Consider the following 24,770-nt stretch of genomic DNA (forward strand, 5'->3'; position numbering starts at 1 on the left):
TACAGACAATGTCTCTCATTATCTTTATAGCCTTAACATTTAAATGCTACCATTAAAGTCTAACGTTTCTTGTCTTATCTGCATAGGGATAAGGCATAGGGAACAGGTTTTCCTTTTTGTCTTTGTATATCCTCAAAACAGAGACCCAAGGGAAGTGCGGACACTGATCCCTTCATAATATGCTTTATCTCCCCATAATAGGAATTCACAAAGAGAAGACTTAAAAAACCCAAAACTAAACAAGAAACCCCCAAACATACAGACAAAAGGAACACATTTTCAGTATGCACAACTTTATTTTCTAGTTTATGGGTACAGTTACTTTTCAAATGCAGCTTTTTAAAAGTGTAAAAAAACTTAAAATGTATCACCAGATTTGATATCTGACATGCAAAGACAGAACAGTAATACTCAAAATGCATACAAAAATACCACTTCTTCATCCTGCTGGAAAAAGAAACACATCTAGTTACACTACTTAAAGATACTTTAATTAGTACAAAACTGTAGAGAATTATAGCTTCATTGCAAAATCCATTATTTTGGTATCCTTAATTTTGATGGACACATAGAAAATTAAGCACATAACCAATGAGAAAGGCATTTGAATGCATTCTGCATAGTACCTCTTACTCTTCTATGCCACTGTAGGCTTTGAGAGAAATGCTGTTTTTCAGAAAAAGTTTAATATTTTGTGCCTGTTAAATTTAGAACAACCATGCCTGGAAGAAATACACAGGCCAAGAATAAGTGCATTTTATCATATTTTATCATAATTAATCCCAGATCAGATGTCTTATTTGGAAAAGAACTGGAAGACTGTTGAGTATTTAATTGCTTTTTAAATAACTGTACAGACAAGAACTAGAGAAAGTTCAAAAAATAATGTAATGACATCTCTGTTAAGTAAGAATTTGTACTCAAACTTCACAGTGCAGATGTTGCCTTGAAAAAAAAGTCACTGCTACCATTTTTTAACCATCTTTTCCATAGACTGCGTCCTGCGTAACAATTAGCTGAAAGCTCACTTACCAGGTAGATTATTTTACTTTTTACTTAAAATGTACATCTGTTTCAGAGAAGCAGTATAGCTTCTAAAAACATGTTACTGGCCTTGTGCACTGGCAAATGTTCCAGTAGTCAGGTTAATAGGAGTTGGGGCCATGGCCTGATGGGGACTTCAGGCCAGTAAGGTGGGTAGAAGTGCCAACCTCCTGTGAGAGGCTGGCAAGGAGACAGAAGGAGGACAGGTAGAGTTAAAAGCATGAATTGTCAAATCACAGGCTGGGCTGAAGCATTAGTGCCAATAGAAATTAATGGTTCCATCTGAACAGGTGGTCTCATTTGCCTCTTGCTCCATTCTCCCATGGTGGAGATGCCCACCCCACAGACAAAAGGCCCATGTCCATTGTGAATACAATCCTGCTGTTTGCTGGCTTGGACTGGAGCACCAACATCACCTAAGTTCAAGTGTCTGTACTGAGAAACTTCACTGTTGTGAAGGCTGAAGTCTGTGCCTTAATGAGAGAATAGACATTTTAGTTTGGTGCTGTTACCTATTGTGTAAGATACTGTTCAACTGGCCGAAGTTTATAGGATTTTTTTTCACTGATGTTAACAGAGTTCACTTGGATAATTTATTTAGTGTTTAGCTTTTCCACTGATATCTGCAGCAGAAATCTCTGTGCAGTGTAATGTGAGAAAATTTCTCTGATGTAATCAAGTAAGAAGAATTAAATATACTGAAGGTAATTTTCCACATTGTTAAACTTAAACACATTTTATACCTGGACATTTCTTACACTTCAGTTTTTATCTGTTTCCTCACAATGCAGGGTTTTTTCCCATTTAAAAGATAATGTAATGATAAAAAAAAATTAAGGTAGCAGTCTGTTTTCCATCAAAATACATTTCTTCTTCATGAAAACTAAGAACATTAGTTAAAGATTAAAGTTTTGCTACTCAAATATTTTGTAAATTATTGCACTTGTGCATTATGAATTTTCATATGTAAAAGAACAGCAGCAGTTTGATGTAGACTATTAAAAGAAAAAAATCTCTATAAAAATATAACTATTCATCATTAAACAAAAAATACATCTATATTCCATTAAAAAAAAAACAACAAACGTCAATACTAGGTCACATTCTGACTTTCTTGCTTACACTCAGTATCAGCCTGTTTCACAGATTTCATTACGTACCCAGGGACTAAGGTTTTCCTTAATTTATGTCATGATCTGCGTCTTGATGAAGATTATGTAACCTAACCAAAATAATCTTCTGTCTGTCCTTCATTTAAGGGACAACCATTAATAGTAATGCAAGACTTGCTACAATGGGATTAATACAGAACTAATGAACCCATATCCAAGGGTCTTTAGAAACTTTTCCTATTTGAAGTATTACTGTAGTTCAGTGCTGTTTCCTGTTCATGTGACAGTTTCACCTGTCACCGCTTTCAGTGATCTAACTACCTGCAGCAATTTAAGGAATTGCTTGAAAAAAATGATCATGATACATTTTTCAAGGCTTGTCAGCACATATTCTCACACTAATGTTCTAGAATTCAAAGCCTTGGCCAGCAAGAACTCCAGCCCTTTCACTAGACTTTGTAGAAATATTGAACAAAAGGCTTGCCATCCAAAAATTTTGGTCTCTTCCACTCTCCTGGGCAGACTGCAGAGCAGCTTTTCATCCTGTACACACTGATAAAAGTGTAGTGCAGCTTCTGCCTGACTAGTCCCAAAACTGAGTACATCTTTCACAATAGTCTTCTGATTTTCTTTTTTATTAATATATATCATAGCAGAAAGTGCTTGCAGAATCAAGGTCCAGAATATTTCTGGGATAATGCTAGCTAAAATTTGGAGAGCTATAGAGATCTGTATCATTCAGATAAACAATCAGGGTTTCCTTCAAGTGCAAAGATTGGTTTCATAGCAGAAAATGCTGGTATGGATAGTACTGGTGTGTGGGTTTTGCTGTGCGCTCACAGGCAGGACGGTACCAGCAGTCCTTCAGGAAGCAAGGCGGCGCATAGCCTAGAGAAATGGGTTTTGAAAGGTGGAGAGAAACAGGCCGTGGTTAGTTCTCAGTATACACCATCTGGGAAAATTACATGTTTGTGTAAACTAAAAAACTCAGTGAAAGTACAAAGAAAGTATCTTCTGTAAACTGTGCAGATTGTGCAAGAAGCTGTCTGCTGTGTTAAAAGGAGTAATGAAAGGTTGATCATCATTTTGGACTCTGGTGCCTCAAGCCTTACAAAGTCTTCTTTTAGGCACCCAGCTTGTGTTTAGCCTGTATAAGGCAAAAGTAATCCTAAAGCAAGAGAGATGAGGAGATACTTAAGCAGATATAATCTACTACCATCTCAAGAAAAATGTGACTTCCTCCACTTAGCACTGACATTCAGTATCCAGAGAGGGTATGTATTTATGGAGAAGGTACCTGTTGAGGGCCATACTCCCACAGCATGACTGAAGGCTACAGGCAGAGGGATAGACACATTCAGTTCTAAAGTACATACCTCTTCCTGAACATCAAGTTCATCATCAGGCTGGCTGGCTTCTGTGAACTCTATGGGTTCCTTAGACTCCTGCATGAGTGAAATCTTGGTAGAAAGAAATTAAGAAACATGATGAGTTACATGTTGTCCATATAGTTAAAATTTATTTTTTTACTCTAAAGTACCTTAAAATAACATCCACAACTTAGAAGAGTCTGTTGTTTACTGTTCCTTGACAAAGATTATGATTTACTTCAGCTGAGAAGAACTTATAAATTGCAGAGCCTTTGAGCCTGTCTCTGCTCACATGACTAGTTATGACTTTGTAAAAATAATAAAATCTATCTTTAAACTGGTGTATGAAAATGTTGATGTCTACCATAAAAATTAGTATGAAGAAGTTATAAAAGAGTCCTATCCTAGTTAATTATCAGTAATATTAATTTTAATTGCTACTTATTCATAATACTATAACAGTGATTGCTAGGAAAGGAATTGTGGTGAAAAGAAAGGAGGACATTATAGGACCATTTTCCTAATGAGGACCTTTTAAATGCTACAGAGCATAGCAAATCTTTAAATGTTACTGAGTTTTCTGGTTATCTGAAAAAAAAGACACAGAATACAATGACAAAACGCACAGAGAAGGGCAGCAGGAATTAACACTAGTGTGGAACAGCTTCCGTAGGCATCCATGCCAAGTAGAGTGAGATTATAGCTTTGATCAGAAGTCTATGGAGTGTTGGGAATGGGAGCAGGGAATGATTATTCCTTGCAGCTAACAATCCAGAAGTCCAGCAGGCCTAAACCAAGCAGGAAATATTTGTCATATAATCTAAAATTAGAGAACCCATCTCCACAGCATAGTGTTACAGGTTCTAAAAGAAGCATTACAGACACACTGAAGAAAACTCCATCTGTAACAATTAGATATAATGTTCCAAATGCAACCTCCAGCTGATGAGGTTCTTAAGATGCCAGTAGTCAAAAATTAGAAAATGTCTTAGGATGAAGTGTGTTCCATATGTGATGTTTCTCATGCTCTTTTCACTAACAAGCTCCTGGACCTGACAGACCCTTCCTTTGATCTACAAAAATACTCATGTACTACGGAAGCTATCCAATTTACTATACTCCCACTTTTTTTGTACTACAGTTATAGGTCTAGTTTTCAAATGTGCCACAGAAACTTCAGGAATGAGTGCTAGATGATGTAAGGAAGGGAAATGTACTGCTGGATATCCTTACCTTCTCAAATATGGGATCCTGGTTGTCACTGTATGTCATTTGATTCCGTATGTAGAGCACAGCATCATGGACAGTCAAGAAAAATATGTCTTTTCTGACAGTGTCATCAAAGAAGGCACCCCGTTCCAGCTGAGATATAAGGTTGTCTGAATAAAAGAATGCCAGAACAGGTTTATACAATATGAAGTAATTTAAGAAATAAATGTTAAAAAATGTGGTTGAAACTGTCAGAAATTAAGTGGACAACCAAATGAATCCATCATTATAGTTTAGTCTTGACTTTTACTTTCCATATTTCCTTTGCACTCCACCATTTTTTGTGTCCCAGTGGAGCCAACAATGCTTATCAGTGTTACAGTTCACATATTTATTAGTGTGGATGCTACTACAGACACATCTAGAGATCCCTTCTCACCTTCATTTTATTTTTTGCATGAATGAAAGTAGGAATACTTGGATATTTACCTTGATATGAAGCAAAGTATACTCTCACATCAATTCTCTCAAACTCTTTAATTATCTAAAAAAAAGTTTGCAACAAGGACATCAATAAATAAAGTCTGTAAGGAGAAAATACATATATGTCTGTACATCTGTGTACTGTATAGGCACATACACTTCATTTTTTTCTGATTGTCTTCATTCCACATAGTATATTTTGTTTATTCATCATAATTAAGGTACTGCTATACTTTGCTATACTTAAAGATCCACTAGTTATGTACCTGGTTGCTGAAGTGAAGGTTATCTTCAATTATATTAGTGGAACTACTCATTCTAAATGTAGAAGCATCGCTGCCAATTAAGATTGTCATTCTGTTCTCAAAATTCAAATAATCATCTCTCCAAGTGAGACCACATGGGCCTGTGCATGTTTTATTTCCCTCATGTATGTGTGATATGATACACTCATTCACTGGCACATGCAGATTTTTTGCACAGATTTTTCCCCTCATGCAGTGCACCAGATGGACCTGCCCTTGGATGAAAAAGCTACATATGGAGAGAGTCGTGTCAATGAACCCCATATTCCCATGTATCTAGGCAGGAGGCTGATGAAAGGCACACACTGCTCTTGTGTTTCACTTAGTTAAAAGGCAGGAAACTAGAATCAACCCCTGGCTCCCTGGTGGCAGACAAGTCTCTTAGATTAGTTTTCAGAGGTGATTATTAATTCTATTTCTGTTAATTGATGAACTTGAGTCATGGTAAAGATCTGGTTTTATAGATAGGCTAAGTAGTTCCAACTGCAAATTAAGTTAGTGAAAGCATTAATCTGAATGTACAAAATATCAGAAAAAAATGAAGACTGAACAATCTGGTCCTACACACTTGTAACTGGGCACCAAAAAATAATGGAAATACTTGGCCTTAATCTTTACACCTTATTTCCTTCTTCCTAGGAAGAAATATAATCTCCTTATTATGCACTGTGAGTTTGAAGATTAGTTAATGAATGTTGATGAAGCACTTGATACTAGCCATAGAAAATACTGTAAATAAATGACTCATTCTTCCTTCATAATTAAAATTAATGAATAAATGAAGGAATGAATAAATAAATCTTGTGGCTAAAAACTGAACTGGGATGGTAAGATGAAAGTTTTACTACCTCTGTGTTGAGTAAGCATCATCCTGTGCCCAGATTAAAGCAGGAGGCATGTGGAAAGAAAATATATAACTAGAATATTTCATAACATATGCATATAGGGGGACCACATTTTGCAGTTAATTATTTTGCGTACTTGACTATGCAACCTTCATATTATTCTTTTAATGCATTTTTTCCCACTTAAAATACACACACCACCAATATTCTACTTCTTGCTGGTATTTTTCACATTTATATTTTCATGGTATTTTTCAACAACATACTTTTTAAAACTCAGAAATTAACTTCAGCTAACAGCTCTTGATTTACATACTACTGCCCAGTTTCATTTTCATAGGACATCAGGAAAAAACACCCTTACCGTTTTTATTGATCTCACAGCTACAATATCCAAGAAGGTTACTGCTCCAAAATCAAGAATGAGACTGTGGATGGGCACCTTGGGAATGTTTACTTTGACTGGGAGTTCTGAATTCCAGTCCACCTGGATCTCTACTTCTTTGGTGGGAACTTGAAAATCCTGGTTGTCTTCAGGCTCCTCATCAGTCTCAAAAGCTTCATTATTAATACCAGGCTCACTGATGATGCCATTCTAATGCACAGATAATATATGGAATATAGAATTTAATCATGGGGAAAGTTTGGGAGTTACAGAAAATACCACCCTGTGGTACCTTCTGTTGAAGGAATTGACAAGTATCCTCTGCTCCCAATCCTGGTACTGTGGTTAGCATAACTGATGCCATTTTATAAGGCAAGAAGCCATTCTCTATGGCTGAGCAAGTCGTGTATTTGTTCCCTTTTCCCTCATTCCCAGGCCCTGAAGGTCCTGTGAACCAATTAGACAAACCAAACCGATTTCTTCTTTCCCTACCAGTTTCAAGGTTCCTGGGCACCAGGCTGATCTTTCCCTTCCTTGCTGGCCTTGAAGGTCCCAGGCACATGGGCAATCAGGTGTAGTTGGTGACCCCATCAGAGAAAAGGAAGGTGTAACAGTGCACAGAGCACTGTCTATGGCAAGTCCTGTGTGGGAAATTTGGACCAAAACTGCTGCTGACAGTGAGACACCGCCATGGGCTAGGGATGCCTGCACCATCTTTTGTTTTCTCTGAGTATTAGTGACTCAACTTCTTTCATGTCATTTTTAAGTCTAGATTATGATTGTTATATTGCTACATTAAACCATGTATTAAGATCTCATCTGATCTGCAGGGGGTCCAGGTAGTTAGAAACTCTAAGTTAGGGTCTAGGTGATTTAAACTGTAAATTAAGTTGTATTATAAATTCTGTATGCTACTTATAAACTGTATTACCATGTAGTAAGTCACACTTTTCATCTCTATTTTAAAGATGAGTACAGAGTAATTAATAATTAAACCTTAACTAAAAAGCTCTAACAGTAATCCTTTGAGAAAAAATAGACATAAATAAGTTTTAAAAGGCCTACCTTAGTAGCTTTTAATTTTCCCTTCTTGATTAGCTTTTGTATTTTCCTCAGTGCTTTGAGTCTTTTATTATATACCTTGACTGCATCAAATCCCACCTACAGAAAACATACCAAAATTATTTCACTTAACTCAGGTATAATTCTGAGGAAATCTCAAGGATAGTAAAGAATCTTCCAAACCCCTAACTTATCACTTACAGTGGATTTGAGGCTGCTTTTCAGTCCATCAATGTTAGCATAAAAAATTGGACTTGAAAACTTGAGAATCTTCACACCTTCTGGTTCTATAACCTGTTGCCAAAGAATATAAGGTTCAAAAGCAACAGCCATATTTTGACAATAAGAAGCAGTTTAACTATTTCAAATACATATCTAATAAAAAAAAAAATCATAGATTTGTTGATGATTGAGGGAATTCTGTTTTTAGAAGCTTACAGCCCCAGCATGCAAGATGGACCAACCATCTGGATGAAGAGGGTGCTGAAATTTGTTATCTTTGAAGACCCCACTTCCAAATTCAAGCTATATACAATATGCAAGGCACAACCTTTTCTTACACTGACGTGCAGACTCAAGGAAAACAATTCAGCCATGACTCACATTTTTGTAGTCCTTGACCTTCTTGTAGATGTCTGTGCCAGGAATGTTTCCAAAGCCTCCCCAAGAAGGACTAACAGAAATAAAGACAGTGAAGGCAAATGTCATACATGGGCACTCACAGAATTGAAGGGATTGCTGCATACAAAGTGTCTTTCACTCCTGCAGTTTGCTTTCTAATGCCAAAGTAACAGACTTGCAAAAGCTATTTTGCGTCACTGTAGTGAACAGGCCTTTATAAAAACAAGGTACTTTGGCCTCAGCCTACTTAATGCACCATTTTGATTTAAGAGCTGAGTGAACAACTTGTTCAATTGGTTTCCCAAACCAGAAGAATATTTTGAAAGCAGATTAGTTTGCTTGAAATTTAGAAAACCAATTTTTTTACACCCAAAAAAAATTTGATGGCTTTTTTTCATTTCAAATCAACTGAAATTCATTTACATTATTTTCAGATTATGTAAATCTTTTTGTCCAACCTTTTAAATTTTTATTTTAGTCAATAACAAAACCAAAATATTTTGCAGTCTCCAGATATATATTTAACAGCCAAAGCAAATAATTTTGAACTTTGTAAGGCCTCATCTCCCCTTTATATTTTGGTAACATTATCTGAGTTGAATTTGGGAATGCTTTTTTGAGGCTCTTCAAATTTAATTTTTTAATAATCTACTATTGTGTAACAATTTTTACAAGTCTTTATTTTTATGCATTTGCTGACAGTGCAACTATACCTTGGTAATGCTAGTTACTATACTCTCTGAACTCCAAGCTGAAGAGGTTATGTTGTATTTTCAGAAAAAAGGTCAATGAAAAATAACGAGATGACTGAATAATGTTTCCAAATCCACCTTTTGTCACCATTCCACTCCCATATATTCTTTAAGCAGCAACAAATCAGCCAGAAGCACAATTTTTTTTTCGTATTCTTATGCTTTCTCTTGCTCTTCTTTTACAACCATACAATCAGACTTGTATAAGCAATAAATGAAAGAGTTATTGGCATGTGCAACATACTGTTGTAATATTACCTGCTGAGAGTTACTATAATGATCAATTCACTACGACAGCCATACATCTGTTTATATTTGATCTAGAATGTTCCTGCCCCTTTTCAGAACTCAGCTATGTGGGTGCATATAAAACATGGCTAAGTACCACCAGAGGAGCTGACATGATATAAAATACTGATCAAATAATGCAGCTTCTCTTTTATCAGTGTAATTAGATGATAGCACACAGAGAGTGTCTTATTCTAAAAGAAACAGATTTTTTTCATTTCAAAATTTTTGTAAACCCAAGCAGATATTCTGCCACAAATCATCTTGCATTTCAGCATATTATCTTCCTTTTTCATAATATAAAACTAAGAATTATTTCTGATAGTGTATTACTTACAACTGAACTCTCAGCACAACTGTCAGCAATCCAAACAAAAGGCCAGCAAGTAATCCCAAATCAAGTCCCAGAATGATGGATGCTATACATGTAAAAACCCAGATCATCTGGAGAAGAAATAACAAATATAAAGTATTTTAATTTTAACATATAACTTCTGGTCACACCAAAGAAACACTAGACCAGATAATATGAGAAGCATATTTTAGCTTTGGAACTGATTGTAGCACACTAGCAATCCCCTGACTTCCAATCCCCTGTCTTGACTTTTGTCCAGGACAAAAGTCTTCTTCCTCCAAGATGCTTTCATCCATCATTATCTTATTAGGCATAGTTAGGCACAGTTAGCTTTTTAGGAAAGAAGGGGGTTTTCAACATAACAATATTTTTTAAGGATCTGATTCCTTTGGTGAAATTAAATGAGATATAGTTAAACATTGCATTTACTTATTTCTGATGAGGGCAATCTTTGTTAATCTTTCTTAAAATAGGAAAGAATTTTATTTTACCAAGATGTAAAATACTGTAAGATGCCCCCCATGCAGACATATTTGGAAGGAAGGGGGTTCCTCAATGACATTTAAGAATCAGAAAGAACTGTTGCAAAGAGAGGTATTTCATATTATCAGGTTGATGGCACTTCTCTAAGATGTCCACTGAATATTCAGGCAGAACAGTTGAAGTGCACTCCTCAGTTCTTTCCTACATCACTGCCCATGCAGTAGACTCATTTTTTTTAAAAGCTGAGTGCTTGCACTTCTTACTGAAGTCAGTGGGATCTTCTGTCTATAAATCAGAAAATGATTGACTAAAATATCTGAGATCTAAGACAGGTACTGCCCAATTACACTAACTGTAAAACCTAAGCACAGTAATGGGAATATTGTCTTCCATGCAATCTTTTCCTGCCCTAAGAGCTACAGTGAAGGTCTGTTCCACAGAATACACAGCGGGAGATGTGAGCAAATATCCTGAGATATGGTTATAGTGGTTCATAAGAAAAGTCTCTTCATACATCCCTTAGCATGCCAAATGAATCCACATCCTTGCTTGGATTAGTCTTACCACAACAGAAAACCATTTTTTCTGAAGACTAACTGAGATTATTCAGACAAATGGGATGTTCATGTGGTAACAACAAAAATATATGTACATGAATTAAATGTGCACTTTTGCACTCATTTAACAGTGCAAAAGATAAAATCAGAATGGTAAATGTGGCAGCAGGCCATCTGCTTTTCAAGCCATATCAACACTAAGATTGCTGTATACTATGGAAATGGCTATGAAGGACTTATCACTGCACACAAATACCCTGACTGGCACCCTTACTGCAGTGTTTAGGGAATAAAGAAGATTAGCAGATTACTGACCTATAAATCTGGATTTTTTTACTGACCTCATGGCATTTGCATTTTGAGGATACACATAAATGATTTCTGATGTTAAGACTTCAAAATCCTGCTTATGTGGTAGTGAAGAGAAACTTGATGGCATTAAAAGGTAAAAAACCCCAAAACTGGACAAAAACATTCAGGAGGAAAAAAAATAGGTTACTTACAGCATCCACTTTATTCTGTCTCCATAGACGGGGAACATCAAACACTTGCATGAACATCCCTTTCAAGTTAGCTATGACTACAGCTGCTAACACAGACTGTGAAGAAAAATAATGAAAAAGTGGTATTCAGAAGCAAAGATACATATTAAGATAGTGCTCAACATGACACACTATAAACCACAGCCCTGTCTGGAATCAGATACCACAGTTTAAAGAGGGATATTAATGTTGCCCATCATAGCTGAGCATTTGGATCTGATGTGGCTGTGCTGCAGGAGAGTACAGTACCTTTTGTAAGGGCTCTAGCAATTTCCCCAGGGCAACAATAGAAATCAAAACGATCCCAGCTGAGATTAGACCAGCAACCTGCAAAGAACAGAGTTTATAGGAAATGAACTTACTATGATTCTATCATCTGTTTCTAGGATTACAAAATAAAAATTACAAACAGTTGCACATTACATTTCTTTAGGAACAGGGAGACCTGCCAAAGTGTCATTGTGTTTAGGCATATGTGGGCAACCATTATGCACTTCAGCTAACACAAAGGGAATTCAATTAAGCAGGAAGTTAAACAAACACAAGGTAGTAGCTCCTGAGGGGTTATGTTACAAAGACAGATGAATGGAGCAGTCTGTGTGTAAGCTGGAAAAGGAGCTGCTGGATAACTTGTAGTTTTTCATTGTAAAGAACTGCACAGCTAGAGTTTGGTAGAGCAAAGTAGTTTACTCAACATGACAAAGATGTTCCATGGCTGATGGTGAATGGCAAATGGCAGAGCTGCTCAGGCCAGCACATGGGAGCTTAAAGATATCATAGCCAGTTGGGAGAGATTTCTTCCCACATCCTACTGTGATAAACTCAGTCCTTTAATTGGAAATGAAATTCTGGGGAAATAGAGTTAAAAGATTTCCCACCCCTAAGGTAACTCATGCTATGTAAAACTCGATTGCCCCCTTCTGGCAGAGGTACAGAAATGATTCACTACGAGAGCTGAGCTGCTAACGTGGCTTTCCATGGGCCAGCAACGCAATCATTTTAAGACTATTTTCATCTCACTGTGAAATCTATGCACTACACAAAATTAAATTTACCCCTGCACAGTAAGAAGAGGTCATTACCTGAGTCTTTCCACCAGTACTTTCTTGGACTGCAGTCCGTGAAAGAGCAGTAGTTGCAACAAAACAAGAAAAGGCACCTGAAAAAATGTTGCTGAACCCAAAGGCAATAAATTCCTGTAAGATAATTGGATAACGCTGTAAATAAAGATGCCTGAAGATAGTTTTTCAATGGAGAAAGACAGTTGCTTCTGCAGTAGTTGATAAAGTAGGTAGCACAATAATATTAAGAAGAGTATGAATTAGTAATAGCAGTTAAATGTTTATACAAATGCCTCTTGTGCCAGTGCAGCTCTGTTTGGAAACCAACACAAAGAAGTTGGTATACTCCCCCTGAAGTGGACATACTTGTCTGAGTACAAAGGTGTTTAAAGCTTACTTCCACCAGTGTTACCAAACCTAACATTTCTAAGAATTACACTAGAATAATTGCATCAAGAAGGGGGTACTAGAATAAATTTAACTCCCAAGTATCATAAGCTAAACAAATTATTTTGATCAGTACAATAGTCTGAATTTAGACAAGCCTTTAACTAATGCAAAGCACTCTATTATTAGTAGAAGTATTAAGGAACTTTGCAATAAAACACAATTTCACTAAAAACTTCTAGTTTGCTTAGTCAGAAGTTTTTCACTCTAAGCATCCCAATGAACTCACGCTGAGTCTCAGGCATCATTCTCATAGATTTGCCCCAGGGTCACAGATGGCAGCACCTATTGATGCTGGTTTTTCTGCTCAAGTGACAAGGACCCTGGTAGCTTTATGTCCTGGGATCTGGGCCATTCCTCTGCTTTGATTTTGGCTGTCTCCCTTATTTTGTACAAAATTTAATTTCCTGTAAATTTTCATTTAGCTCCAACCACAAGAGCAGGAACAGACCTAAATGATTAATGCCTATTCCCATGTAACCACTGTGACCAGTGAGAAAATATTAGAGGTATAATTCCCAGTGTTCTAAGGTGTTAATGATCTGGATCTATGAAGACAATATAGACACTGGTAGATAACAGTATCAACCTGTCCTTCAAAATTATTTTACTACCTGCTTTTATGATGTTATTTTAACTCGTCCAGGTCAACTGAACTATTTGCCCATCATCCTGGGCTACATTTAACCTTTGCTACATGTAAAATTCATAACATAGTACTGAAAGGAAGGCACTCTGCTTTTATAAACTAATTCTTCTACTACAATATTTAATCAGTATCTTTGAAGCACACCACTGCTGGCAGAACAACATATTCAACAACAGAACAGCATAAACAGCACTTCTAGGATTATGTATTATTCTTTGAGATTTATTAAACTGAAAGTTGGTGCATTTTTAGTCAACTTTAAGACCAAGTGTTACCAGGATTGTAAACTGACAAACAGAAGCATAATTTTCTTATATACTGCAAAACAGTGTTTCTAAAGTCAAACTTCATGTAATCCATTACTACTAAAATAAAGGACTCAGTAAACAACGTACTCATCTTACTATTTTTTTGTACTGACGACATTTTCTAATATGCTCAAAGGATAAATTAAAAATTAGCGTAGATGCAGGATGAGGAAGGTTTCTGAGATTTTAATTCTACACCATGGGCAAGCAACATAACCCCTGGTGAAGACATTGAACAAATGGAGGAATCCTGTAAGAGCTTGTGATGCACAGCTCATGTCACATTCTAGCTCTGTGCCCCTAGAAACCAATGTTTAAAGCAGTTCAGCCATTTAGTGCACAGAGCTACTCCAGCACATTCACATACTTGTAGGCACTAACTTTTGTGAAGCTGCAGGACTGATCTATTAGGTTACAAGTATAGTTATATTGATGTAACTGGTGTCACGCTGAGAAGTATAATAATTTATTAAATGTAAAGTTCAGCTGATTCAAATCCTGCATGAAGACTAAAGCTAAATAAAGCTGTCCAGAGCAACTTCTTAGCTTGACATTGCCTTCATCTGCCTAAGCGACCCACCTCAAATTGCCTTACAAGTGGAAATGGAAAGTAGGTTGATAGGCCATGTCAACTTGGCATCACCAGAAAATTCCCCTATACAGTGCTCAGCCCTTTCAGAGCTAAAATAACCTCCTCAAAATATGCCCTTGCAGTCACTAAACCAATACAGAAGGAATGAAATAGTATGAAAAGCCGATACTGAAGCTGGATCTGGCTCATCTCTGTGTGGTCATTTCAAATATTTTTTTTAAGAGTTGAAAGAATTTCTCTTGTCAGACTTCAGTGCTTGTCTGAAAAATGTGTATGAATGGTGTTTCTTTCATTTGGCTATGTAAATCAGCATGTTTTACATTCACTATGTTTATAAACTATTTTGGTTATACATACCTGGTTTCCATCAATAGCATAGTCATACTTGGTTGCATACACCTTCCCCACAGACACGGCAATAGCATAAGCAACAATAGCAATGGAAAAGGAGGCTGCAATCATCTGGGAAAACAGGCTGACATTTGGAGGCTCAGGAGGCAAAAATCTAGCATTTAGAAAATATATTGGTGTTACCAACTTTGAATTCTATTCTTACCAGAACTGTCAAGGAGTTTGAGGCAGAGGCATACAGGTTGCTTATAATATGAAGTGTAATGTTTCAAGTTAATAAAAAGGTGGAAACAGCCCGTTGACATACAGAACACGCTTATCTAGCTCACCCCAGCCCAAATCCTGATGCTATTAGTCAGCAACAAAGTTCCCATTGTTCTCAGCATGACTGAGATTTGGCCTTATGATAGCAAAGTGAAAAACTACATTTTTTGAAGTATTGAATAAAGAATGTATTGAATAGTATTATGAATTACATGAATATGTTAATGACACTTCATACTATTGTTAAAATACTTCTTCAGTACGATCTCAGAAGCATTTTATCCCCTACCGTGTTTCTGCAAATTTTAATTAATTAAGCCCTGAATACTAAATGGAATGTGAAGGTTACTACTGTGAAGTGCTCTGAATCTTTCAAGTGGAAGTCTCTACCAGTGTAATCCTCAACATCCTTGCTCCTATGAGTATGGAAGTGACAAAGTTGATTGGGATAGCAGTAGCAGCATGATTATGAACCACAGCGGGATAACTCAGGATTACAGAAATTAAATCTATGCAGTTTCTTTATTAAAAATCCTTATTTTTTAGAACAATTTTCCATAGTCCTATAGTCACTTCATGAGCTGGAAGCAATTAATTTTCAGATGGACTTCATTAATTAGACAGACATTCATGAATTAGATAGACATTCCATTTTACAGATGAAGGAAAGCTAGGCAACACATTTAGGTGGCATAATTGATAGAGCCAGAAGTAAAACTCAGAAAATCTCCAGATCTGTGTTCTAAACTCATATTACAGCTCTCAATGTTTCTTTTATGCATTTTCTCTTACTACAGTCATTTTTTGCCAATTAAAATAATACCTTTTTCCCACAAAACAAAGACACTCACCCTCTTGGAATGCTCTTAACAATGCCTGCATTGTATTTTTTTTCCAAGTCGGCAGCATATGAAATGCCAGTGGCTACTATTGTCTGTAATAGAATAAAACAACAGTTTTAAGACTTAAAAAGAGTTCCTGTCTTCCTGTAGCTAGACCTATCCATTTAATCTGTTTTCAGCTTTTGTTATGTCCCTTCGCTTACCACAATAACTTCTATTGGTATAGGTATAGGTATCTTGTGTTTGAACCGATCATTTATTTCTTTAACTACCATGCAGATAAAAATGGTGAGGAGTCCAGCAATAAGATCTGCTATGTTGGTGGTCCCAATTTTTTCAAATGTTTCAACAAGAGTCTGAAAAATAAAAATGACAACATAAAACATGTTCATGTCCACTTGAAGGATGTGCAAATACTCATGAGATGATCCAGATGCATAGGGTTTTGGAGAAGGCCAAGTAACTTCATTCAAGCCTAGAGAAGCCTGAGGAAAATGTATTGTCAAGATGCCATCAGTAAATGGATTTAATAGTGAATTTAATGGAAAAAGCATAACTGCAAGAATTGTCCACATACGGGGCTTCTGCTTCCCAATTTTTAGTGAATTAACACTAAGTAAAAAGAGCTAACTCTCTACCTGTGTTTTACCTCTGCCTGTATCAGAGCAAGGAAGGGAAGATCTGGAACATCTTCACTTTGGCAAATAACAAGGGAGAGCCTCATTTTTCTAAAGAGAGCGAGCAGACCCATGGGCAAAGCTCTGGTTCAATTCATGCCCAGTTCATGTGGTCTGTGCCTTACATGGATCTTATTTCCACTGCTGACAAACAGCGAATGAGTGTGAACATACAGGTCCTACCAGGCTGTGGAGAATCCTGCACTTCAGAAAAGCAGCAGAAAACCTCAATCCACAGTAGATTAACCCTCCCAGCAGAGTTCAGCTCTAGACTGGAGCACTCACAACTGGGTTGCAATAGGCAGCTCCCTTCTTTACCCTTCCTCTGCCCTTGCTTGGTCATACTGTTTATTACAAGTTATTGTACAAAGAAAATATGAAGAGATGATTACAAAAAAGTCACAAATACTCCTCTGTTCTTCTCCTGAGCATCAGGGTAGTTCTCACTTGCCTCCTGTCTCCAAGAAAATGTAATTATCCCATGCATAGTGAAGTAGCTGTAGCAGAACGATCTGGTAGAGAGGGGGCTAGAAACAGACTTCTTGCATCCTGATTAGCTCCCCCAGTAATGAGCTTTTGGTTTAAACATAAGAGGAGGTTTGCAGCAGCACCACCACTCCCACCCTTCTGAACAGACTTTGGTTTGGAAATACAACATCTAAGTGCTTAATCAGCTATGTTTTCTAAACTAAAGAAGCCTTCCTGAAACACTGAATCAGACACCCTCCCTTGGTTGACTGAAGCCATTTCTTGCCGATTCTAGCATTTACCACAGATCCCATAAGACTGGCTGAGCACCTCTTGCACTGCTTCAATTCACAAGGGAACAGTAACTTCCTAACTTTGGTTGTGGATTCCGCTAATGTTGGTTGGATGCTTGGTGTTGCAGTTTGATAAACAACACTACTGAAGCAAGTCCAAAACTTGCTGAAGCAGACACCGCAAATCATGGTTGAGCAGACCAGAAATAACAATTTCTTTGCTCTACATGCACCTGCAAAGACATTGACCTGACTCACCTGCAAGAACACAGAAGCTTTGAACTTTAACCTAAAATGTCAGTATCCCACTCAGCCTTGCTGGGGCTGGAAGAACCATGTAGTCCTTTCAAAAAGTGTATTATACTAAATACCATTCATTCAATAAAAAAACAGATGGGAAAAAATGCTGGATTAACAAATCCATTATTCTGCCAGGTCTGCTGTAAGGTCTACTATACAGTAAGTACTTTGTCTCATCTAACTTACCTTGTTCTGAGGGAAAGAGTTTTCATTAGTTCTGAAAAGGCCCATAAGATAATAGATTTTTTACCCGCACAAATAGTCATCCAGATCTCTTTTTTATTTTTTTCCTTGCTGTTTATAGTTATATTCATCCTATTATTGTTAATCTAGATGTCTGCTGTATTTTTCTTAGTCTGGTTGCCAGAACTGGCATGCAAAATCTCCAAATGCTTTTTTTTCCCTAGAACAGCCTCTTTTAGAAATCTGCTATTCTAATATGAACTGCTATGGAACATCTAAAATACTGTGAACCTGGACAGTTTCCTGATGAAGTCAGTGACACAACTGAATAATTTTCCTGGGAAAGGATACTATTCTGTAATACAAGACCTCTAGGAATTCAGTATTTCTATAACACAGCCAAAACATTTCTCATTTGAGCATTTTCTATCAAATCAACAAATGGAGTTGTAACAGTCAGCCTCACATTTGCTAACCAACAGGTACCTGGCCAAAGGGTGGGAATCTGTATCCTTTAGGAATTCATGGCTACAGTGTGAGATGGAGAATGATGCCCTTTACCAGAATGACCTGCTGGTTTAAGAGCCTTGGGACTGGCCAAGTTTGGGAGATGACCTGACAGGGTTAATAAATGTTCAAATGTCCTTCACAATAAGTGAGAAAGCAAGGGATGGGACAAACTGTAGTCTTTAGAAGTGAAAAACTGGTTTGCTTGGCATTTAAACTTCATGTGAAGAAGTGCTCTGTCTGAAAAAGACATGAAGATGGCAGTTAGGCTTTCTGACTGGGGAACCCCAAAGGCAGCTATTTAGAGCCCCGCAGCTATAAATGAACAGCTGCAGATCTTCATGAAAGTGAGAACTAAAGGAATGCCCTATACTTACCACCATATATATATGGACCATCCCTGTGTGAAATGGAAGCAGAAGATAAGCAATTATATAAAAATACCTGTCATAATACCAAAACAGATTAGAAGGGCATACTTACATATATTATGGAAAGGACACCATTATAATTTTTAGTTGAAACATTCAGAACTATTTTCAGTTGTGACACAAGCACTTGAAAAGCAGCTGCAGTTGTGAATCCCCCAACTAATGGATCTGCAAGGTACCTCACAATGAAACCAATCTGGAGAACTCCAAATATAACCTGGAAAAATCATGAAGACTATCAGCTTGTTAAATAAAAAAAAGGTACACTTCTATTTGGAGATTTCTTATGCTTTGTTTTCTCTCTTTGTTGATGCAAGTCTTATTTCCCCCATTTCAGCCTAGTGTAGCTTAGTATTGTCCATCCAAGGAAAAAAAGGAGACCTGAAGAAATGTGTGAAAGTGTGAAAAGAAGCTCCAGGCTATGCATCATTAGTACTCAGTTTCATGTCTTCTGGTCTGCAATCACAGGGCTATTCTGCTCCCAGTCATGCTGGCAGAGACTCTACACAGGATATGAAGCTCCTAAAAGTTTGTGATAACTTTCCTTCATCTTTGTGTTTTACTACAGGAAAATGTCTGATTGCTCTAGTAGGTATTTTTCTGCCATTAACATTAAAGCAGTGTCAACCTTGTGTCTTCAAGTCAACTATTTTACCTGTAAAATTCCAACCAGGAATGTGAGAGTACTTGCAATCAGCACTCTCTGTGCATCTCTGGATTCGGTGTCTATCAGTACCCCTGTGACATTAGTTCCTGTAGCATTACTGCCTTCTATGAGAAAATTCTCATCAGGGGCCATGCTTAATACAACAGATCCCACCATCAAACTGACTACTGGGAATGGACCTGTAATGAAAAACAGAACACACTAAAGTTTAACACACATTGAAAAAAAACCATTTATCAGACTAGACAAGAAACTCTAGGTCAGAAAAGCCACGTAATATTGTAATTGGGGTACATTGGTAGTATTAGGGGGCCAAGAGCCACAGGCACTGCATACATGAGACAAAAACACTGCACCTTCTTTAAATAACTTATGTTGTACATACACATACAAGTGCAGTTTCATGCTTTGCTTGAGCCAATTTAAGGCTGTACCAAGGTCAAAAGGGGCAACATGTTCAACACGCTCCAACCATCTCCCTTGCATCAACATCACAACCAGACAACACAGATCACCAATCCAGGTGAAAGCAACGTTTATTTCTTTAAGTTTTAGGGTTTCTTTGTTTGCTTGTGTTTTTTTGGTTGGTTGGTTTTTTGGGTCTCTTTGTCATGGTTAGTTTGCAGCTGATCCAGCGTGCCACATGATCAGGTTTCCCAACACCACAGTTGTGGCAGGAACATGATCCAATGGGTAGGAGCATATATTTTGGCAGTATTCTGCTATTACATTGGCTAAAGATGACTGAAACTATACTTTGGGCAAGATACAGAGAAAGTGATCATTGTGTCAGAAAAACACAATCTAAAAGTAATCATATTTGTTGCAGTTATTTACTAAAATTATGCAGAAAAGAAAAATGTCACAAAATGTCTTAGAGAAGGTTAAGTTAATTTTAAAGATACCTTAAAGGACACTTCAAGAATAAGAGCATTGGGAAAAGCATAAAAAATGAGTGTTTGATAATCTAGAAAGTAGGAATGGCACCATAAGTTGACATAACAAGTCAGATCTGGATAGCAAATGTGAGTTGCTTGGTAGAGTAGGAAGAGGCTAACAAAGTTGAGAAAACATACAGAGCCTTTGATGCAGCAGAGAAGGAAGTTGATGAAAAAATGTAGTATCATGCCAAAGCTCTGGGAGGGGAAAACAATGTGTTCTTGGTAGATATGAACAAGGAAAGACTAGATTTTGTTAGAATGAAGAAAAAGGAACTTCAGTGACCAAGCTGTAACAAGAATTTTAAATGCGAGAACTGACAGGAAACAAACCTCATATTTTAAAGAAAGTATTCAGGAAGAATCAACAAGGTTTACCAATAGCCTTGATGTGAGGACCTAGAGTGAGGCTGGAGTGGATACACAAGTTCTGGGTCTCCACGACAGGCAAGAAGATACTGTCCACAGTAATGAAAAAAGGATGCAGCAAATAAGGCTTGTAGAGAAGACTTAAGGAGCTCTGTTTTAGCCATCTTGAGCTTTAGCTGATAGACAAAATGTTTGTCATTCATACTGCCTACTGAGGCAGTATGATCTCGTCTTTGGCTACACTCTATGCAAGAAATGACAAGATTTAAACTTCAGCACAAATGCAAGCAAAAAGCACTGGCATACCTGAAGTTAGCTATTATGCACAGTTGCCTGTATAAAGAAGAAATAAGCCTTAATTTCCCGAGATCCACCAATATTAATATTCGCCATAGCCAATTTGTTTCAGAAAGTAGTTATATTGTATAAAATATGAATGTCTGCAGTAAGGATTAACACTGTAATAGATAATTCACTGTAACTTGAATACATGCAGTTACCAACTGAGATGTGCCTTGATGTTCCCAGGAAAAAGTATGTCAGGATGGGGAAAAAAGCAGAATAGAGACCATATCCAACAGGGACTGCAACCAGCAAAGCATATGCCAAACCTGAAATGATAGATCATCAAAATATCACATTTAAAATCTCTCAGCCATCTACTATCCCATCTAGAATAGACTTTCAGAACGATTTACTGCTGTGGTCCAGATGCAATTTAGAATGCTTTGTCTGTAAGTCAGTTGCAGGCACACATGTGAGTGAGTATCAAAGACTGTAAATGACTGTATATCCCATGCTGGTAGCTGAATGAGTAAGTACTGAAAGATGTTCCTATGTTTGCACAGGTAGCCCAATACACAGGCTGAGATAGGAAATCTAAGTGGATAACATTGTTGCAAGAGTGTGTGCTTCTTGAGAGAAAAGGAGGATATGTGAAGGTTCTCGTTTCAGACAGACATTTCAAGCACAGGACTCCGAGTTATTGCACAACAAACATGCTTCAGTATCTTCAGCTCTTGTGAAAATAGGGCTACTTCTTTTCCCAGTAGCAGTTTAAAATCTAATCTACCAATAGTAAGTCACACAAATTTGAGAATCTTGGTTCTTCTTCCTTTGCATACCTGTGCAAGCTGTCAAATCCAGCAAGCAATAAAAAAATTGCCTTCAAAATCATATCCTAGTTAGCCAGAGTTCTCCTTCAAATATTCTCCAAAACCTCTCAGAGTTCAAACAACTGAAGTGCTGGTCATACTACTGTGACTGATTGGAGGACTGCAAGCAACACACATAGTTGCTGGGAATTAGGGACTTCAGGGACCTCAAGATCCCAGAAGCCTCTTCTTTTGCAAATATTTTGGCCAATTTTTCCCGTAATGAATGTTCTAAAATTTCAGATTTTTTGAAATTACAGTTAGGTGTAGATTTACATTAATTTGGGTTTTTTCCATTTTCTTTTTTTTTTTTTTTTTAAATGCACAGGTGGGAGACCAGACAGTATATTTAAAAAATTGGTTTTACAAATGGATTCTAATTAAGATAAAATCAGGTCACTGAAAAAAATTAAGGAGGTTATAGTATGAGCACAATAGCTGTTATAAGTAATATGAAAGGTCTGTCTAGCCCAGTTCATTTTAAAAAGGTACATGATCATGTAACTGTGCCACTACCTTCAGCAAAGATCTTCCAGGTCTGACACTCTTCTTTGGGAAAGAATCACTTTATTTCTCAGGTCACCTCCTGCCTGGGGCAGAAATTTGTAATGCTTTTTTTGTGCCAGTCTCCGCCTTCCTAGCATGCTCCAAGGGAACAGACCAGAGAGAATACTTGTGTCTAATCGGGAATGCGTAAACTGCTTTCTTTGTTCCCAATGTAAATCTTTGTCCCCTTCTGCAAACAATTTCCATTGGGGGAAAATGTGGGGTTGACACAGCTAGTTTTGCCTGCTGCAGTCCCGAAAAAACTGTGAAAATAGTGTAAGAACTCTACTGAGGTTAAAATTACTAGATGTATCAGGGTTATAGTCAGTCTTGTCTCAGACTGCTTCCTCAGGCAGGATGGTTCTGCTCTCTGAGTCTTCCTTAAGTAGCTTATTTGAACTAATTTCTGCTTATTTCTGACACTTTCATATTTGTTCATCTACTGAAAGCTTTACTAATAAATGGAATAAGGAAGCAAGGAAAACTTAATATTGCAAGCCATGTACTTTAAATATCCATCAAGTTTAATTTTTTAAAAAATGTGAATATATCACCACCTCCTTGAGGGTTGTCTTCTGCAGAGACCTGAACAACCTTATGAGATTAATTTTAAAGAGGAGTAGATATCAAGGTTGCACTATTTTAAGGGAATAACTAGATTTTTGTAGGCAGTTGCAGAAGAACTATAGGCTTAGGCAACCAAGAAAGAAAAATAAGACCACACAACCTATCTGATTTATCACTATGTAATTAAAATTTTAAATATCAAAATAAATACTTTTTGGGTAAAACGCCTGGAAGAAAAGTTAAATGCATCTTTATAGCACATCACAGGAAATTTAAATCTTCTAGCCAAGGAAAGAAAAAGGAATAAATTAAAACCATAAATTATTTATTGCAAAATAATACCTAATATCTAGTATTAAATAACAAGCCTCAGATTTGTAATTCCATCTGCATAACGTCCCGGTGTTCAGCCGGCTCCCTTATAGGGACGTCCTGGGGAGCGGAGCGCGGGCGTGCCTGGCTTTACCTTGCAGGGTGGCAACGAGGCCGGTGCTCAGCCCCGAGATGATGTCGCTGATCAGCCACTCTTTCACCCGGTAGTTGGGCAGCCACTCCAGGATGGGCAGAAAGGACTTGGCAATCTGAAAGGCCCTTTTCCTTGAACATCTGCGAGAAAACAAGTGATGAACACACCCCACGGAGCTGCAATTGGAACGCCCCAAGAACCCCGAAGTGACAGAGAGCTGAGCTGATGCACGTTTAAATTTAAGGGGCAGTGACTGTCACAGCCCTGTCTTCCAGACAGGGACGGGGCACGTACTGGTGTCAAGCGCGCTCCCTGAAGAAGCACGCCGTGGGCAGCGGCGATACGCAGGGAGCAGGGATGTGTCTGCTCGCAGTCCGGCGTGTGGGGCACTTCATCCCTCGGCGGGTGGAGTTTGCAGGCTCCGGGACGGCGCGCCCTGCGGCGCCCCCCGGCTCCCTCCCGCCGCTCGGACCCACCTGCAGGCCGCCTGCGCCCGCTCGCGGAGAGTGGGCGGCAGCGGCGGCCGCCGCTCGTTCTCCTCCTGGAAGCCGGGCTCGCTGTAGATGGGCCGCGCCACCACGTAGTGGCTGAGCTCGGCCAGCGGCTCGCTCGCCCTCCCGCCCGCGGCCATGGCCCCGCCTGAGCCGGCGGGCGGCGAGCGCGGCCCCCCCTGCAGGCCCCGCCGCGCCCGCGGCCCCGCAGCGCTGTCCGCGTCCTGAACCGCGGCTCCGACGGCTCTGCCGGCGCCCGCTCCCCGGCCTGGGGCAGGGCGAGCCGGCCCCGCCGCAGCCGCATTTATACGGCCGCCCACGGCCCGACGCTTTATTTACGGGGAAACAGAGAGACCCGGCTCCGGGCCGGCCCGGGCGACGCCTCCGTCCGCCCTCCCCCCGTCGCCCCGGTGTCCCCTCGTCAGCCCTACTCCGGCCGGCGCTCCCGAGCGACCGCCCCGACAGGGCCCGTCCCCTCGGGCGGGGGCTGCACTTCAAAGGCGGTGGCCCGCGGGCAGGCGTCGGGGGAATGGCTCTGGGGCTGCGGAGCGGGGCTTGCCGCACGCACACGAACCCGGCCGACAGGTGATGGCCTCTGCCCCTCAGCAGCTGCCCCGCAGAGCCACCTGCCTGCCGGCGGCCGGCCAAAGTGCTCGCTGTTAAGGCGAGCCTGAGGGAGCGAGATAGGACCAGCCACTCTCGCACACTGCTTGGCCCGCACGGAAGCATCTTTGGAGTTCCCACAGCCTTGCTGCATCCCATGACCCAAGTTTTTGGAGTCGTCCC

The 24,770-nt window shown here is 38.8% G+C and overlaps 1 protein-coding gene across 2 annotated transcripts; it reads right to left on the bottom strand.

The window, feature by feature from the left end:
* Positions 1–292: 292 nt before the first annotated feature.
* On the bottom strand, positions 293–24,124 carry SLC26A4 (solute carrier family 26 member 4). Of its 2 annotated transcripts, none has more exons than XM_053978806.1 (20): positions 23,970–24,124; positions 23,494–23,633; positions 21,261–21,371; positions 19,442–19,632; positions 18,839–19,003; positions 16,131–16,283; positions 15,937–16,019; positions 14,828–14,975; positions 12,496–12,609; positions 11,663–11,740; positions 11,375–11,470; positions 9,814–9,920; positions 8,419–8,488; positions 8,017–8,109; positions 7,819–7,914; positions 6,733–6,963; positions 5,225–5,279; positions 4,760–4,905; positions 3,533–3,616; positions 293–444 (listed from the first exon to the last, which is right to left on the bottom strand). In XM_053978806.1, exons 1-20 carry the CDS (start codon positions 24,122–24,124, stop codon positions 412–414), a joined length of 2,349 nt encoding a protein of 782 aa, XP_053834781.1. In that variant the 3' UTR covers positions 293–411. The 2 variants fall into 2 exon arrangements, with proteins under 2 accessions (XP_053834781.1, XP_053834782.1); XM_053978807.1 differs by lacking the exon at positions 293–444 and adding an exon at positions 2,774–3,044.
* Between the last annotated feature and the right edge of the window lie 646 nt (positions 24,125–24,770).

The sequence above is a fragment of the Vidua macroura genome, chromosome 5 (assembly GCF_024509145.1).
Source record: "Vidua macroura isolate BioBank_ID:100142 chromosome 5, ASM2450914v1, whole genome shotgun sequence".
In the NCBI taxonomy this organism is placed as follows: Eukaryota; Metazoa; Chordata; class Aves; order Passeriformes; family Viduidae; genus Vidua; species Vidua macroura.

Coding starts and splice junctions, on each gene's coding strand:
- SLC26A4 (XM_053978806.1), bottom strand. CDS start 24,124: ATGGCCGCGGGCGGGAGGGCGAGCGAGCCGCTGGCCGAGCTCAGCCAC. Junction 19,004..19,441: donor TCCTGGTTGGAATTTTACAG/GTAAAATAGTTG, acceptor TGATTTTTCCAG/GTTATATTTGGAGTTCTCCA. Junction 11,741..12,495: donor GTACTGGTGGAAAGACTCAG/GTAATGACCTCT, acceptor TGTTCTTTGCAG/GTTGCTGGTCTAATCTCAGC.